We start from the raw sequence: 18,497 nt of genomic DNA, 5'->3' as shown, positions 1-18,497 counted from the left end.
AGTGCTCCACCCTCTCCTCGTCGACGACTCAAAACAAAAAGAAAAAACAAAAAAACGGCGCAACAGTGAGGAAGGAACGGGAAAAGGGGGGGAGAAAAGGGAGGGAAGGAGGAGAATGGGGGTTATTTTCAGTTTCAGTTACATCGATGACTCAAATATTCCACCGCCTTTCAAAATCTCCTCACTGCAGCAGAAGTTCCACAGGAAGCTTTGCTTGTTTGAAATTCAACGGCGGGCGCGCAGACATGCACATGCGCACCCTCACACTCGGGCACATGAAGGCATGCACACATGCAAAGATGAAGCAGACACACAGGCAACAACTGCATGAGCCAAATAAATTTTGTGGAAGATCCACGAACACTAATATTGAAGTCAGAGATGAGGATCTGCCACTCCCTAAAAGCCAAAATCCAGCTGAAGTCTGACTCTGGGTCAGAAAGGGGAGAGGCAGTCTATCAAAATGCCCCCACACCTAGTTCCTTTATTTGCTCAGTATCAATCTCAGCATTAACCCTCTGCTAATGGGACAGCTGTGGGTCACCGCCTCGCATCGTCTGGATGCCAATCAAGGCCTTAAGCTGAGAGATCAGCCTTTGGGACAGAGGTGATCGTCTGCCTCTGAGTGGCTTTTAAAACACAGAGACGCCTGTATCGATTTTAGCTCTAGCCCGAAAGAGAAGTGTGGGGTGAAGGGGGTTGTGTCAGCTGTGGTTGTCTGTGCTTCTGGACGGGAGCCAGCCGCCGGGTCCCCAGTCACCCTCCACTGATCAGGGGGGCCTGACACAATGACCTCGTAGAAAGGCACTGAACCTGCAAACACGAACGGGGCAAGGAGTTGGAAGCTCGAGGGGTTCAGGGCTAGCAAGGGCAACATCAGCAGAGATCTCAGTAATAGAAAAGGGTTTTAACCTTAATGTTGGAGCCAAAACCCTGTTAGAGGCCAAGTAATCCCCCCTGTGCTATCTGATTTTTTTCTCTCCCCCTGTGTGTGTGTGTGAGGAGCTTCTGAAATGCATTCATGCTGTCATGTGTGGCACTGGTTAAGGAGCTGGTAAACATGGTCCAAACAGTCCAGCTACCTTGCCATATCTGTGCTAAACGGGTAAAAAAAACAAAACAATAAGGTAGACAAAACACAGAAAGCCAGGTTTATTTCCTGTGTTACAGCACTACCAAAGAACAGAGCTCCTATGCAGTTGTAGCACAATGAATTTCTTTTTCAGTAGTTACGTTTGAAATCCTTTATACTAAAACTTTCTCAAAGTTTCGATGACTAAGAGCAGGTTTAGTTAGTGAGTTTGAGGGTCACACAGGAAAAGGTGCACACATTTCTTAGTGTTTGTAAAGCATCTGTTCAGAAGATGGAGATTAATGTCAGTCTAAGCTTTGAGCATATTTATAGATTTTTAGACATTATTGTGGTGATCGTTAAATATTTGCCACCGTTTAGACATCGCTCTCAAGGTAGAGCTGGGCGATAGAACGATAACGATATGTATCGCGATATAACTTTTACTCGATAGAGAAATTAAGCTATCGCGATAGACCTCGCCGCTCTTGTCCTCTTAAAAAAAAATAAATAAATAAAAAAAAAAAAAAAAAAAAGGTCAGCCAAATTAAGTAGCGCAGAGCCGAACCAATCACAGCCGCAGCGTCACGTCGCGTGACTTGTTACGTACAGCACAAGTGCCAAGCCGCACGTGTGTTTGTTTGGGAAGCAGCCAGCGGGTAATGGAGCCAGCGCGTAATGGAGGAAAGTCTAAAATGTAATGGATTTGGTTGACACGTATGTTTCTTTTAGGGCCTTTTGTGTGTTTCTATACAACAGTGTTGCTTCTTAACCCCATGACATGTTATAGACATGTGGAAAAACAAACCTCTGACCCTTACTCCAAAACCTGTGCTAGTAACAGTGTAACTTTCAGCTTCTGAAATGTGTCCTCAAAAGTAACAAATCAAAAACTATTTATATTTCTTACGAGTACACTAAAAGTGTTAAAATGACTTCAAAAAAAATTACTCTGAATTTAAAAAAATTCTACGCAGTCTCCTCAATCAAAATCCATACATGTTGTCTTGCAGCTAACGTGCACTTAAAATACTGCGGTCCACAAATGGAGGTATGCATATCTAATCATCTGGCTCAAGTATTTTGAATATCTTCAAAAAAAATAAAAAATTAACAGCGAATAGTCTCGGGCACTTTGGGTAAAATATGCTAATTAACACACTTGAAATTTCCCATATGAAATCTATCTGCACCAAGACAATGAGAAAATAATTACAACAGAGGTAGAATTACAATGACCATTTTAATCAACCCCTACACTAGCATTTCACCCTATTTATACAGTTTTTGATTCCATGACCCACTGGTAAGTAATCACTTGAAAATTACAGTTCAGTTTATAATAGGTCTATGCTTTAGACACATTATTTCTGCAGACGGGGCTGCGAGGATTGCAATAAAGATATGGATCTTGCATAACAACAATTACAATGCAATTCCTATACCTAAAAAAAAAAACATTCTTGAAAAAGAGAATTGACACAAGGTTAAAAAAGTCTTAAAGTACTTAAAGCACTTTGGAAGACAAATGAAACAAAGTGACACGATCTTAGAATGTTGATTCAACAATTGGCCAGCAAAAACACCTCGAGGAAGCCCTCGCCGCCCCTTTTTTCTTTAAATCTCATATTAAAAACTTTATAAGTTCATATATAACTCTGAATTGTTGAATCCTTTCTGCAAAGACAAATGAAAGTATATGACACGACCACGTTAAACAATTCCCGTTGCTTCCCTTTGTGACCTCCACTTCCAAAAGGTCAACTCGATACACAGGTAATAACCTTGAAAGTGTGCAACTAAAGAGTGAAATCACAGATTCACACAAAGGCCAGACTAATGTCTTCCTTTAGAAAAAAAAAGAAAAAAAAAGTCATGCTATTTGACCTTCTTTTCTCACTACAGAATTTCCATGAGATTAAAAAAAAAAAAAAAAAAAACAGACCTGTTCTTCACATGCTGGTAAGGTCATCTTTATCAACTGCAGAAGCATTAAAAAAAGTATTTGACAATCTTATGAATAATGTGATGATTAAACTCCTAAAACTAGTGCTGGGTGGTAGCAATTTATTTCCAGACATGGGCTGGAGAGGCATGGCCCTGTTTGCAAGAGATATCAGGTGCTTGAAAAACCAGAATAGTCTCTTGAGGAATGTCTGTCTCCCACACATGACTCTTCCTCCTCTCCCAGGTTTCAGAGCCACAGAGGAACTGTGTGCTGACAAAGGTCTAACAAGAGGGGCAGAATTGTACTTTTGTTGTCTAAGCCGCAATGGTTTACAATCTAAGCGGCGACTGGAATTTATCTTGTTTGCAATCGTAAATTATTACGCCTCGCACAACGCGTGGCATAACAGTGTTCACTGCACTTTCCTTTAAATGCGCTCTGCTGAGAACATTTAAAAAATACAGAAACACCACTGTGTTTACTTTCTCATTTTAAGGGGGCCCACTGATTAAATAGACCACTTGTCAAAACAATGTTATCATAACTGAAATAGGATCTTTGCTGTTATTACAACAATATAATGGGCTTCCTCTTGTTGTGATAAGTCACCATCCACAAATTGTACACAGCTTTAAAATCAGACAGCCCTGGGACACAGTCAGGACTGAGATGTAGGCGGGCAGATGATTTCTTATTGATTTCCTGTTTCTGTGGTGAAGAGAGCTCTCAATTACCCCTGCCAGCGAGCAGATTGGTTCCCTCAAAACACAACCACAGCGAGACTGCCAGTCTATGACATAAATAGGTTAAGTTAAGCAGCCCTAAATCATTTTTCCAACTATTAGATGACCACAAACAGACAAAGCTACTTAAAAACGTTCTCCAAGATTATAGTTCATTTTCTTTATTTACAAACCTGGGTATCTTACATGTCTTTTTAGCTATAGCTCAACTTCATAATGCAGTAAGCTCCACTCTTTGAAAGGCTCAATGTTACTACTGAAATTAGAAAACTCAACAATTTGTAGAAGCTTTTAGAAATCAGACAAATTAATTGGGAAGTGATTTTATCCCCTACACTGATGCCTATATATCATGTTTGATTTTATGGTTTTATTGTACTTTAAAAAAAATAAAAATAAATTATTGTACTTTCTGAAACCATGGTGGAATGGTTCATGCGGTCGCTTAAACAGTGAAAGACCCCCAGTTTGGTCCCATAAGAAGACAGATATTCCTTGGGAGATGCATCCAGCGCTTGAGTCTGCCAAATCAAGTATGCACAGCTACCAGCTCTGGCAGCCCCTTATGAATAAGGGTATAGCCAAAATTAATTTTTTTTTGTGTTAATATACATTATTAGAAGAAGAAGAAGAAGAAGACAAAGTCAGTTTAATATTTTGAGATATGTTACAGTTTTACTTGAGTTACCCCAAATGTAAAACTTTGTAAAACGGATGCAAAACTTTGTCTAACTAATCTAATGGCGCTCATTTCTGACTAGTAACAGTGATACTGAGGCGAGCTGTTGAGGATATGCTGAACTTTTCTGATGCCAAGCTGCTGCTTTTATTAGTGTTAGCCACTGTGAGACACTTCTTTGAAGTGCATCCAACTTTGTCAGAGAATGTCAGACAGTAAATAAACTCTCATAAAACATCCATACATATGCAATAATACTAAGTGCAATAATCCTTTCTGTCATCGTTGTATTTTTACTCAGTTGTATATAGTATTTGTATTTGTATTCTATTTTTATCTTATTGTATATTTATTTTATTTTATTCTACTGTATATAGTATTTTATTTTATTCTATTCTGTACAGTTGTGTACTGTATTTATTCTTATTGTATTCTAATTTTTGCCTCATAACTTTTGCACTGTCCACTTCCTGCTGTGACAAAACAAATTTCCCACGTGTGGGACTAATAAAGGTTATCTTATCTTATCTTAAAATTGAATTATCCTGTTTATCAGAAAGTATGATTTCCTTTGCTAGCTTGTTAGCATACCGTCTGTGCAGGGGCTTGCAAAGACCTGAAGTTGTTTCTGTTCTGGATGCAGTTTGCATTTTACCGTTACGCTCTCGTACTGTTGTGCAATAAAAAATAAATAAAGGTAATGTACATATCCAGGCTGTAGACTGTGCTATTATTTTTCTCCTCTGGCACACAAACTGAAATCAGCTGATTGTGGTGCAAGTGCAAATGGAACCAATAAGTGGGCTCGACGGACAAGCACACTAACAATTCCAAGGAATTGAAGTACTTGGGACCGGTTCTCTACAAGAACTAACATTCCTACTTATAATTGTCACTTTTCAATATTTTAGCAACATCTAGGTGTTTAGAATTTCCTGTTTCATTGGGAAATCTCTGGAATATTCTCAAAGTATTCTATTGCAGGACAGAGTTGAAGACAAACTATTCAAACTAGACAAACTAAGTGTTTTTATTGTATTATAAATACTATAATCAGGCTTTGATCTTTCAAATGAAAAACAGGAAAACTTCTTTACCAGCCTCTGTGTGTTTATGTGTGTGTGTGTGTGTGTGTGTAGCAGAAAAAAAGAATCGGTGTGGATGTTAAGGGGAGCGACATCAATTACAACGCAAAACTGTTGTCACAGGGGCTTATCTGCTGAGATGAAAGCAGAGCATGCCTCCCTCTAAAAGTGCAATACTCCGCACACCTGCCAAGCTAGAGAGACCTCTTGACAGAATTTTCTTTTTTATTATTATCTCTTTTCCATGCTACTTCAGTAAACAAGCCACTGGCAAGTCATTAAGCTTAATACCAGAAAAGGCAGGAAAAGGCACCCTGGAAAAGTTAACAACCAAGAAACAAAGGAACTGTTGTCAAGAACTGTGTCAAATGAAGAAAAAAAAAAACAATCCTTATTATTGCTAGGCACTTACATGGATGGAAGCAATCAGGTGCTATTAGCCTATGTTGACACATCTCACTCTTCTTAGGAACAATGAAACACACACGAAGGCACACAAAGCTTTTAGCCCGTTTCATTTTGTGACCTGCAATCCATATTTCAATATCAATTCAAATTGCTGAACTAAAGTGCATCTTGGTTTAATTAGACTCAAGAAGTTCAATGTCAAATAATTGTTTTGTAAAACCTCACCGTGCACTGCATTTGCATAAAACAATGTGATTAACTCAGAGTTACAATACAGGCACACAAAGTTTCCCCAAAGGAAAAAAAAAATAAAAAATTAGAACCATCCAGAAAAAAAGACATCTTTTGAAAATCTAAAACACCTGCTAATGGTATGATGGATCGCAGGGAGGAACAATATACTCATGTAATCCTGGTGAACATTTCTTCAACAGAAAAGTGCCTCTAGCTGCTGGCACAAGTCTTCTTCAATAGGTGAATGATTGGTGCAGGCTAAAAAACACTGTGGCTAACATTCAATCAGAGTGTAAAGACAGCTAGTGCCAGAACCACAAACAGGATTTCCCCACTTCCAAAACACAGCGCTGAGGGTTTGGAAGGAGAAGTAAAAAATGACGAAATGAGCCAAGTCTTGGTCATTATGGCAGAATAAGAGCGCCTGCATGTTACCACGCTTACCAAGAGAGCTTGGTGCTATCTTGACATTACTTTAATTGGAAACACTGAAGCTAATATTTTAGTTGGCCAACTGACCCCTGCCTCACACACTGTGCAACTGCCATAACAACAACTATCCATATAGCGGTTGTGATGATAGAAAAAAGGACGAGATTACAGCCGCTTTAATGTTAAATAAATGGTAAACAGAACCGTTGTGACTGTTGCAGGCAGAACGTGTTTGTTATTTCCACTCTCTACAATTAAACGGTGCATTGTTGTTTATCATTAAAAATAACAGCAAGATGCCCCGCTGCCCGCCCACAGCTTTTCCCAGGTCGTTAAAACTTACTTCTTACAGGCTCGCAATAATTAGGCTTCTCCTCCATCACGTGACTCGGTCCTTCGGCGGCTGGTTTCCTGGGAGATGATGTTCTCCCTGATGATTCATTGTCATGAGCATCTAGGGTCACAAGAATTTAACGTCAAACAGAGCTGATGAAGAAAAACCCGCCACATGGAGAGTTGCGCAAACTAAGTATTGTGCTGCATGGTGACCGACAAGACGGGGTCGCTTAGTTTAATTTCATGCTATTAAGGACTCAGCTGTTCATTCCTTTAAAATAAAATAAAACAAAATAAAAAAAACAGATGTAAACTTTAAGTGTAGAGTTGGCCACGGAGGACAGAATATCAGGGACAGCTGGATGATCCAGAGGTGCGGAGGCCGCTCAGCATGTTTTTGCCAGAAAAAACAGGCCACTGGCAAACTGCACAACATTGAGGGGCGGTTCAGGTAAAGGCCTTGCCAGAGCTCTGGATCTCATTTTCTCTCCTTTTGCTCCCGGGCGTGCTCTACCTGCCAAGCTTTTTAACTGCCATAAAAGGCTGCATTCATCTAAATTGGAAAAAGTATGTTGGCAAAAAGAAGAAGAAGAAGAAGAGAAAAAAAATCTTACAGCCTGATAGATGCGCAAATGCACGAGAGACAGCTTCACTCATCTGCCTAACCCGTTTCTTCTGGCCTCTTGACTTCAAGGCTCGCTCAGGCTTCGCTCACTGCACACTGCTGCTTTGTTCGGTAAATAAACCTTCCACAATGACTTTATTCACTGGTTTGGAGCCAGATGCCTACTCATAGGCCATAGTTTTGGGGGATTTTTTCCCCTTAAAACTGAAAGTTTTTCAGTGCCGTCGTGGAGCTCGAGCCTTCAGCTCGGTGAAGATTGAGTCAACAAACCTAAAAAAAAAGAATCACATTTACAGAAGCCTTGCTCCCATACTCCCATACAACACCCTGTGTTTGTAAGCAAGTGATGGATGGGGCAGCGTAACAGATGAGTGCGGGCCAGAAACTCTGCCCAGACAGATATGGCACATATCTCAGCTCGGGGGGGCTAATGTATGGTAGCAGCGGTGACGTTAGCAGCAGTTCTGTGTGATGCATCGCAGTATTTAGTGATCACAGTTAGAAATAAATTGCTCCATTCTCTGTACATCCGCAGTCCCCGGGGAGGGGAAATCTAGTCCTAACTCCAAGTGCCTTTGAAGGTCCAGCAAAAAAAAAAAAAAAATCCATTCACAACCCAACAGCCCCAGTGATTGCTTACTTTGTCCTACTTTGCTATTTTCTGACAGTGCCATAATGATGCTTGGTATAAATAGGATGGTTAATGGTTCATTGCTTGTTTGAAGAAAAATGAAAAGGGGGTGTGGGGGGGTAAGCTTATTTTACATGTGATAATCTTAGGGGCAACTAGAAAGTTAATTAAAAACTATAATTGGCTGTGGTTGCTGTTAATAGTCACTAGGGCGTTTCTGCAGACTTTATTGGGGGGGAAAAAACAAAAAAAAAACCCACAAACACTATCGAGCTTAAAGCTGGAGCAGAGATACTGATGCACACCAAAAGTCACATGAATATAATGTAGAAAGCAAGTCTGTGATTGTCCAGAGCAGACTGAAAAATCCTGATATGCCAATCATCTGTAGCACACACCCACTGGCTTGTCTTTAGGATTTGCTTTTTAGCGTGAGTTTCTGACTGAGTATGACACTATATTTAGAGCTCACTTTCATTACTGGTATGCTGGCAGCTAGGATTGAAAAAAAAAAACCCTCCATAAACATGTACACCAGAGGCTGGTGTTATATAGGAGTTTTTTTTCCCTTTTTTTTTTTCCTTTGGATTGGATGTTTTAAGTGGGTAAGCTTGGCTTGAATGTGGGTAAAAGGTTCATTTTAAATGTGATTGGTGGATCTGAACCAGTACAGAGCCAACATATTCTGACAAAAAGCTAATTAGGTCTTACAAAAGCACCTCTCTCATCCTCCCAAACCCTCTCAAGGATAAATACACCTGACTTATGTAACTGAAATTGTACGTTTCTAAATCAATCGGTTTTCACTTTAGGTCCATCCTGTGTTTTCTTACCGTGTGTGGCTGACAGCAGGGGACTTGTCTCCTGCCCTGGGCCCTTCGCTGGCTCTGCCAGCCCATCCGGATGAAGGACAGTCTCCTTGGACATGAGACAGTCGTCTTTTGGGGGGAAACAAAACAGCAGAAGTAGTTTCTCCCTGTCCTCAGCCTTCAATGCTGTGAAAACCAACGCCTCATCATCAGCACAGGCTTGAAGACACAAATAAAAAATGTTTTAAACAAACGCGCAGGTCGCTAACTTATTCACGTAGCGAGAAAAGTGACGTCGCGCTCCAGAAAGTCTTAGTCGAAATTTCCCTTTTTGTCGTTTTTTTTTTAAACATAAACTTACTGCAAAACTTCACATGGCGTTCATTTATTCACATACACACCATTTTCTATAGGTGTATATATATATATATATATATATATATATATATATACGCTTTAATTGTTCTAAGCGTTATTTACGGCAAAAGGCGACACGAAGGACAATTTACCTTTCAAACATGACAACTCCGGTGCTTCAGAAGTGATTTATTCCCATCCTCGCTTCCTCCAACTCGTTTCCCGAGACGTTAGGAAGAGAAAGGAAACTGGGTGAAGGAGTAGCTTCGAGTCCAAAAACTTTTCCGTAAGTATAGTTGGCAGTGTAACCGGGTCTCTGCTCGGTCCAGATGTTGTTGACGTGCAAAAAAACATGAATAATAATCCTCGCGACGCCCTCGACGCTCAGTGGCGGTAGTTTACTGAGGAAAGCTGCGTCTAAAACATTTTCATCATATCCGCATTCCTGCGCCACCACAGCCAGAGAAGCCACTCTTCTCTGCCTTTGCTACTCTTGGCGGCGGAGAGGAGAACAAGGCCCTCCCTGAACATGTGTCCCCAAAAATAAAGTTAGGAAAAAGTGAGTAATCACGTAAAATATATATTTTTTCAAATATATATGTTGGCATAATAAAAAATATATACAATTTTATTTAAAAAATGAACATATTTTTGCATATCGTTAGCTTCATAGCATAATTGCCTAAGTCATTTGACTAAGTCAATGACTTAGGCACTTATGCTATGAAGCTAACGATATGTAATAGAGTCATGAGAAATTCAAGTAAAAGTCAAAACATTTTGGTTCTCACAAGATTGCTTTCATTAGTGTCTCTTCTTCCAGGATGACAGTACTCCCATCCAAAGGGAGTGAGATGTCACTGAATGGTTTAAACACTATGACAGTGGTGGCAAATTCTCAGGTCTTTGCACTCAAGCGGTGCAGATAGTGCTCTCTGAAACCATCATCTGAAAAGCAGATGAGGGAATGTATTTTGAAGGAATTGTGTTCCATTCCTGCAGCAGACTTCCAGAGACTTGGAGAATCATTGCCAAGGCAAGCTGAAGCTGTGACATGATGACCCAGTTATTGAGACACTTATTGTTGGTTTGTGTTTTATTTTCCTTATTTTTGTAAATGAATTTGGTTTGTTTGGAAATAAAAACAGAATCCAGTGATTTCCAAATTTCACAAATCTGTATCTTATTCATATCATATGTTTAAACTGAGAAAATTGATAATTTAAATAAATTAATAGGGTCATTTTGAGTTTGATGGTGGTAACATATCTCAAAAATGTTGGTAAAAAAGTAAATGCCACTAAAAACAAACAGCTGGAGGAACACTCTGCAGCCAATTAGTTTAACTGCTAACATGTTACAAACATGACTGGGTACAATGATATATTCAAAATTTGAAGTTTTTATGAAAAACATAAACAAAAAGATGAATGATTTGTTAGTTAAAGCTTGAAAGTATATACAGGTTTTAGACCAACATATGATCCTGTGACAAAGTGGTTACACTTAAACTCAGTTACCACTTGTCCCTTAACCATATTGATAATTTATCTAAATTCATCTTTTTTTGTACAGTTGGCCATAATACTAACTTTGCTTTACATACTATCCCGGGTTGGTTTGTGGTAGCACTAGTTACATCCATTACATCTATGCATATGTTTTTAAAGCAAATACCACTAATCAACAAGTCATTTGAATTTTCTTCTGTTCACAGGTAAATTTCTAATAAATTATGTTTGCTTATGTTGCTTTGGTTATATTTACCATGTTTGTCAATTTGTTCAGGTCCTATATCTAAAACAGGTGTGTGGGAGGGGCTGCCCCAGTACCTCCTGTTTATATAGGGTTTTTGTTTAGAATCGTATTGTTTGGTCTAACCCATTTTTCAATAGTAGAGACTAATGAGGTTCAAGTGTGTGTAAAGTCCTGTATACAGCAAGTGAGATTTTACCTACCAGGCTTTAAAATGGTATGATGGAGATGCCAGAAATAAAGTACACTTAAAAGAAACTGATGCCGTTGCTGTCTACTTATCACCTTCCTTGCCACTTGGTCTACACTACCTCACAGCTCCCATCCAGATCACATCTTTTTCAAGGTCAGGCCTTGCATATTTCACCAAGATAAGACCTTCCACCCACTCAAAACATTTGCACCGCATGAAAAGAAATTTGGGTAAAAGAAGAGTCAGGATTGTTGAAAAACTAGAAAGTATATAGGTCACCTGCACCTATGACCAATTTATAACCCCCAATTAATCTAGCCCCATTGTGGCAGGAAGCAAGAGTACCCAGAAAGGATCTATGCAGACAGGGAGAACATGAAAATTCCACACAGAAAAGCCCCAGCTGGTTAGTGGATTTGAACCATCTTGCTGTAAGGCAAGAGTACCAACTACTCCACCATTGACATTTTACTTGAAATTTGACCCTCTTGGAGCATCTGTAGCTTATAACTCAAAATGTGACCAAACCTGGCAAGGCACTGTGGTGTTTTCTGTCATCTGCCTTTTCAATTATGATGTAATGGGATGGTGTTTTTTTTCTGTACAGGTACTGGCACACAGCCTTTCTTACTTACCTTCATGTTTCCCAATTTGTTTTAGTACTTCCTGTCTATGTTTTGTGTGGCAAACATTGCAAGTCATTCCTCCCATTGCTCATTCGGTTGCCAGATTGTCCTTCAAGTCACTGTCGTCAAGCTTTCCAGTTGTTCTTGCCATTCAATATTTTATTTTATCCAAGTACCTGTATGAGATTGTGGGTTGGATCTCTGTCAGCCTCAGTATTAAACTCCCATTTGCATACCTAAAGAAAATAGACAAAATAGCTGTGGTAAATCAACCACAAAGATGGACAACATGTGTCAAAAGTTGAAAACTGTAAATATGCAACAGAATAATAATCGCAACAACCTTTTTAGCTCCAACTTTATCTTTTATCTTTCTCCATTTCAATTCAAATATAATTTTCTTCACATAAATGGGAGCAGAGTCCTGTGCTGTGTCCTCTCTATAGTCAGCAGGGTATTGTTAGTGCAGATTCTTGCTGATTGCCATCATAGCCATTGAACCCTATTGGTAACAATATAAGTGAGATTTAAGCCTTGGTAACATGAGAGTGTGGAGGTGATTGATGTGAAATATGCCCTCCCTCATTGACTGGATGAACTCCATTTTCTGCTCCTAATGCAGAAATCACTCAGGGTCCCCAGCATAATGATTTACGATGAATCTGTGTCAATGTTGAACTCGGCAAACCCCACGTAATCCATCTTGCAGATATACCTACCTACCCCGCCCCACCTTGCCAGCTCTCACCCGCCCGTCCCTTGCCTTCACGATAGGAAGGTAAGGAATGTGTGTCTCTGTCTCGCTCCCTCCCTCTCTCTATGTCTATAAGTGTTGAATCCATTACAGGCCTGATGTGTAATCACAGAGGACCTCTGTGCCCCCTTAGACTGTAATTACCTGGATACAGATACTCCCTCACTCCATCCTCTAGAGCTGCTCAAAGCCAACAACTCCATTAACCAGCATGCAGTGCTTTCAGCCTGCCTGACTGGGTGCCAAATGTAGAGATACAGTTGAAAGGGGGGAAAAAAGTTAAATTTTCATTTAAATAATATGAATTTGGCCTCGGTAGTGTGTAATGGTCACAGTTCAGCTTCTGGATAAAACACAAACAGATTAAAGCCTATACTTGAAGGGTCCCTCCTCGACGTATGGTAATCTTTTGAAGACTGTACATGCAACGTAAGTGCACCGTGAAATCAACCCCTGTTGTCAGTCTTTGTCTCTCTTACATAGTGACACTGCTGTTGCTGCTGACAAACATTATCTTGTGTGTGATCATGTGCACAGTGTCATTCCCCACTCCCTCCCTGCCTCCTTTTTTTTTTTTTTTTCAAAATAAGTCAAAGTGGAGCTGGCTGTGTAGACACAGTGGGTTGTCACAGTGTGTCAAGCGCTGGTGTCAGCATTGCATCTGTTGCAGTCACATCTCAGAAGACACAAGGAAGCATCTCTCTGTTGACTTCATCTGTTTGTTTGGCAGCTTGCCTGATTGCTAGAGTGTGTAGTGGCGAAGAGAAGCGCCGGCTCAGTCGGTGCACACGCTGCCGACAAGTCTAATCCTCCTTTGCCGAGTAAGGAGGGAGCCCAGCCCCAAACAAATACTGCAACTCCAGGCTACCATGTATTTCATCTTCCACACTGCACACCCTCTATGTGTCTTTAATATAATTACATATATAATTTATGTATAATAAATCAATTTTCTTTTTCCTTCTAAAAAAAGAAAAAAGAAATACACATTCGTTTTTTGGTTGGAGTCATCTACCAGTTAGTGTAAAATAAAAAACAAAGATCAAACAGTGAGCTTAATTATCTGCAAAAGGTAATAAAATACATTCTCCAGCATTTTAAACACGTATCTGACATGTTGTTGTATCTCATTTCTGTAATCTGTACAAAAACCAAAGATTAAAAACCTTCAGGTCAGCATGGTGGTACAATGGTCAGCATTATCACTTTACAGCTGTAGGGTCCTGGTTCAAATCCACCAATAATTGGTGATCATAAAATGGCCATAGGTGTGAATAGTTGTATGTTGGCTCTGTGACAGACTGGTGACCTGTCCAGGATGTACTCCTTGTCCTCACGAACCTGGATTAGATAAGTGGAGGAAAATGGATGGAACTCTTTAATACACTGTTATGTGATGGTGTGTATAGTTTTTTTTTAATTATTTTATATTTTTGGTTTCATAAACATTGATATTTAATTTTAGACCCTTTGACTTCAGCACAAATATTTGCTGAGCATTGATCTGATTTCCAAGAATTCGTTCATACAAACAGAGTCTGGCTAGCTCTGTATGAAAGAAAAATGGCCATAGTTAATGTCATGCTTGCAACAGCTGACTGACGAATTAGAGTTTGGTATTTCGACAGATGTCATTTGCCGCCCACCGTGAAAAAGTTGACCAATCGTCATGCTAGCTAGCTTAGTTAGCTAGCCATATCCAAAATTCACCACGATGTGCTAATTTTGGCTAGCAAAAAACAGTCCTATAATAAACTGGATTATCCTTACCTGTGATTTCTGCCATGAGCCCAGTACACAGTAAGTAATAAAAAAGATCACCCCAGTACAGTAGGCATGTTATTAGTAGTAAGGTGTTTTAACATAAGATTCCAGTAGTGTTAACTGAGTTTCAAAACAAGGCTCTGCAGATTTCTGGAACCTCTTCCTAAACTTAATTTAATCCTAGAGGTTTCTAAGCTAACTAGCACCTTCCTCCATATATATACACATATATATCACTAATAAACAACCTTTTTGTTGTGATTGTTTGATTTAAACTTTTATATATGTAAAGGATTTCATTTTCCCCGAATGCTCAATGCAGCTTTGAAAATATTCATAATGGGACTGCAAAGCTTTAGCATTCCAAGTATATAGTTAGGTGATCTGTATGATTAACTGTGAGTCTCCACTCTTATCATGAGCTTGCTAATCTCATTTGTTTTTCGAGGAAACTTTTGTACAACTCTTTCAGAAACTGAGCTGACAATGAGAGATAGCTTTAGGACAGAATATCTGTAATTAGCCCTAATGAGCTTATTTCTTAGCACCCTGCAGTTGTAATAGAAATGCAAAAATTGGCCCACATTGCTCTCTGCATTGACTTTAATGGCCAGGCGAAAGAGTTGAGCTGTCATTTTGAACAGCAAGAACAGGCACCTGTACCTGAACAAATCTTCAAAGATTTTACACAGAAGTCCATGCAGAATGAGTAGAACTTAATAAGGAAAGCTCTTTGAAGCTGACCGTGACACCAGCTGAACCTTGACACCCTCACATGATTAATAGTATTATGGTAAGTCCTTTTTTCTTCTTTTTTTTCTCCAAGCAAAAGATTGTTTGAGGCTGTCTGATCAAAACATTCAACCTTTTATTGGTCCAACTGTCAAAAAAGAGAGACTTTGTATTTGGCATGGAATTAATCTGTCTGGATGGGAAATGAACACGAATGGACATAAATTGATGGACTCATTAAAGAAACTTTTCTTCATGATTAGAATGAACCCTGTTGCAGCAACTGATTAGGATTTTGATGCTAATAAACTACCTATTTTTATTTAATTACTTAAAACTCTAGGAGTGGAATAGAGACTGACTTTCTGCTTATATAGATGCACATCTGGAATCCAAGTCTGGAGTGTGAAACCACACGTAATCAGTTGCAAATGTTCACACAAAAGGACCAGAGTTCATAAATATGTACTGCTTGGATAAAGGCAGAGAATAACAGGTGATTGACGATTAAAAATGACATTAAGAACCAAGGAGCCCACTCGGCGGGTTATCACAATGGCTTGGGCCAGGCAATGCAGAATCCACATGTGCCTGCATTGCAGCTTTCGAGAGCATTCAAAATGACTTCGCCTGTTGAAGAATATGAGATCAAAGCTGACGCCCATCTGTAATTAATTGAAATTTATTGACAATCATCCAAAGCCACTGAGACAGCAGCTGTGTTTGACCCATCATTCAGGCTCATTGGCTTGTCATATGCTGATATTTTGATGATATGTGGAAACTGGAGAAAGGTGGAAACTGGTTTATTATTTAGGTTTTAATGCAGACCACTTGATATGAGGAACATAAACTCGCACACTCTACCCTCCCATGTTTTCCGGCACAATAAGCCCATCTTGTTAGTCACATTTTCATTTTAATACTTTTACACTGACAGTTCTAACATCTACTTTACATTATGTACATGCCACTAAGGTTCACAGAGATAGTTACTTATATGACCAGAGATCACTCAGATTTTGCAGAAAGTGCACACAATACTTCAACTCAATGAGAAAGTGCAGCTTAGCTTTATAGCTCAGTCATATGAGAGTGACACTGGGACAGTGCAAGCAGGAAAAATGGGTCATATTCCAGGGATTGCATAGCATTTGCTGTTGGAGACTGATTACAAGTAGTTGTGGTGTCCAACTGGTTCCCCAGAGGTTGAGTGTACGACACCCTCAATTTCCGGGTAACCACTTTCAGTGGCAAGGCAGTTACAGAGGTTGCCTTGTGGGAGAAGATCTCTACCCAGACACTGGCGGTCTGATGTTTTCAATTTTTCAAACTGCAATTTAATTTATAAATGCTTACAAATTGCCAACATGTTGCAATCACGTCAGTTTGCAGTTAAACTGCTGTCCTGAAGCAACTTTGTGATGGGTTTTTTTTTTCTCAGATCTGTAAGATTCTGGCTGGACTCTGAATGTAAGTAGTTAATGTGATTTTTTTTTTTTGCATATACACAGCAACCCCCATTCAATTCCAAACTGATAGCAAACTGATTCAATGTTAATGCCATTTTATCGCCCTTGAGGCAACAAAGTCACGCTGACGACAGTAGCACGAATCTCAAAGGCAATGAGAATGCAGGTTCGTTGAATATGATTTCAGTAGTTTTGGTCATGTTGAGGTTTCCATCCACTGTTTTCTATGTGACTGCAGCATTAATGAAACTCATTATGTTTCATACTTTTTTGTTTTTGTAGTTCTCACCCAAATTTACCTAAATGAATGAATCAATTACCCACACGTTAGATTTCTACTCCTGAAAGTTTTGTGTCTTCTTTGTCCTTTGCTGCCTTTGTTGCTCAATGTGGAATGATAATCAAAAAAATGTCAGACTGTTTGGATTTCTATGATCCTTTACAGAAGCTATTAGCATAAACCATAAGCCAAGCTAAAGCGACACTGGCTAAAATCACAGTGGGATCCTTATTTGTAAAGGCATGACGCCTCATAGCCTGTGTGTCCTGCTTTGAGGTTTCCAACATGATGCCAGCACATGCCCCTGAGTCCTGTTAGTAAAACCCCCCTGGGTTGAAGCAGATCAGATTTTACCCAGAGGCACGCGCAGCCACCCGCAAACACACGCATTCAAAAGAATACACAAACAAAGCACAAATATTCTCCAACATTCAGAACTCACTGACTGTCACACGCACAGACACACACACAGAGAGACACTTCCCTGAACCCTCCTTCACAGTCCACAAACATACCTATTTCTTGATTAATTCGATGCCCTGCCTAAGCTTCCTAAATTATGCTTTGACATAGGTTATAATTAAATAAGACAAATTTGGGAAGTGTATGAAATCTCTCATTTTCTGAACAGAAATGTGAGTTTTAATTTACGTCATGCCGAGAAAAGCTGCGGTCACCTGCAGAGAGCCAATTCACTGTGCATCGCTCGGTGCATGATGTCTGGCTCGGACAGAATGCGTCGTTAAAACAAAAACCCCTATGCCAATTTATGGAATAGCGGTCAAATATTTATCCAGTTGATGAGCTGGGCTGTGTGTTCCTCCCTGACAATAATTAAAGACAAACCAAAGCTAAAGGTGAGCAGCAGCCATGACATAATTTCACAACGACCCAGTCTGAATGAGAGGGTAGTGGACAGTATAAAAGCACAGATTTTTCCTTGTCTTGATGAATGCATGTGAAGCAGGATGGGACAGGGATGTGTGAGGCAGCTTTGATTGTTTGATCCTGTTTGCATGAGCTGATCCATGATGGGTAAACATCCAAAACTGTAGAGTGACTGCTTATATAAACTGACCTGTGCAACAGCTGTGGCGGGAATAAGCACTGTCACTCCAGAAAACTGAAATAAATGAGCTTGCCTTGTTGATCCGAACTGTCGCCTCCCACCAAGCCACAACAAACCCTGCTCGACATGACACAGTGGAATCCTAGTCTTAATTCTCTCATCTGGAAAAAAGGAGTATATTCCCCATCTTCTACTGCACATACACAATAGACTTCAAAAGATGTGAGATTGTGCCTCTATGCCTCTATGGTTGCCTGCTACTCCCCCAGTGGAAGCTATTGAGATGTATACATGAATGGGTATGAATGGGATGTTGGGTTGTGTGTTGTGGGAAGGGCCTGTTGTGAGATCTGGGGTTTCTCAGACAGGGATCACAGCCTGAGGTGCTGCGTGTGTCCAATGAACAGTGCTCAGCACCATGGGATAACAATGAGAGCAGAGCAGTTCTGAAAATCAATAAACTGCTTGAGCTCTCCTTGGTCTCCTTCGTAGA

The 18,497-nt window shown here is 39.8% G+C and overlaps 1 protein-coding gene across 4 annotated transcripts in view; it reads right to left on the bottom strand.

Moving 5' to 3' along the window:
• Positions 1–18,497, bottom strand: part of mdfic (MyoD family inhibitor domain containing) — a 53,492-nt gene that overhangs the window by 14,786 nt on the left and 20,209 nt on the right. Inside the window, exons 2-5 of one of the 4 annotated variants that reach the window (XM_080887716.1) lie at positions 11,943–12,169; positions 9,512–9,882; positions 9,027–9,131; positions 6,945–7,055 (exon numbers count right to left, since the gene is read on the bottom strand). In XM_080887716.1, the coding sequence (XP_080743842.1) occupies positions 6,945–7,055; positions 9,027–9,120 (205 nt within the window). In that variant the 5' untranslated portion in view covers positions 9,121–9,131; positions 9,512–9,882; positions 11,943–12,169. Of the gene's footprint in view, positions 1–6,944; positions 7,056–9,026; positions 9,222–9,511; positions 9,967–11,942; positions 12,170–18,497 lie in introns of those variants that run through there. The other 3 variants (XM_080887713.1, XM_080887715.1, XM_080887714.1) reach the window with 3 other exon arrangements.

This window comes from Rhamphochromis sp. 'chilingali', assembly GCF_963969265.1.
Source record: "Rhamphochromis sp. 'chilingali' genome assembly, chromosome: 7".
NCBI lineage: Eukaryota > Metazoa > Chordata > Actinopteri > Cichliformes > Cichlidae > Rhamphochromis > Rhamphochromis sp. 'chilingali'.
This window is presented reverse-complemented; position numbering and strand designations above follow the sequence as displayed.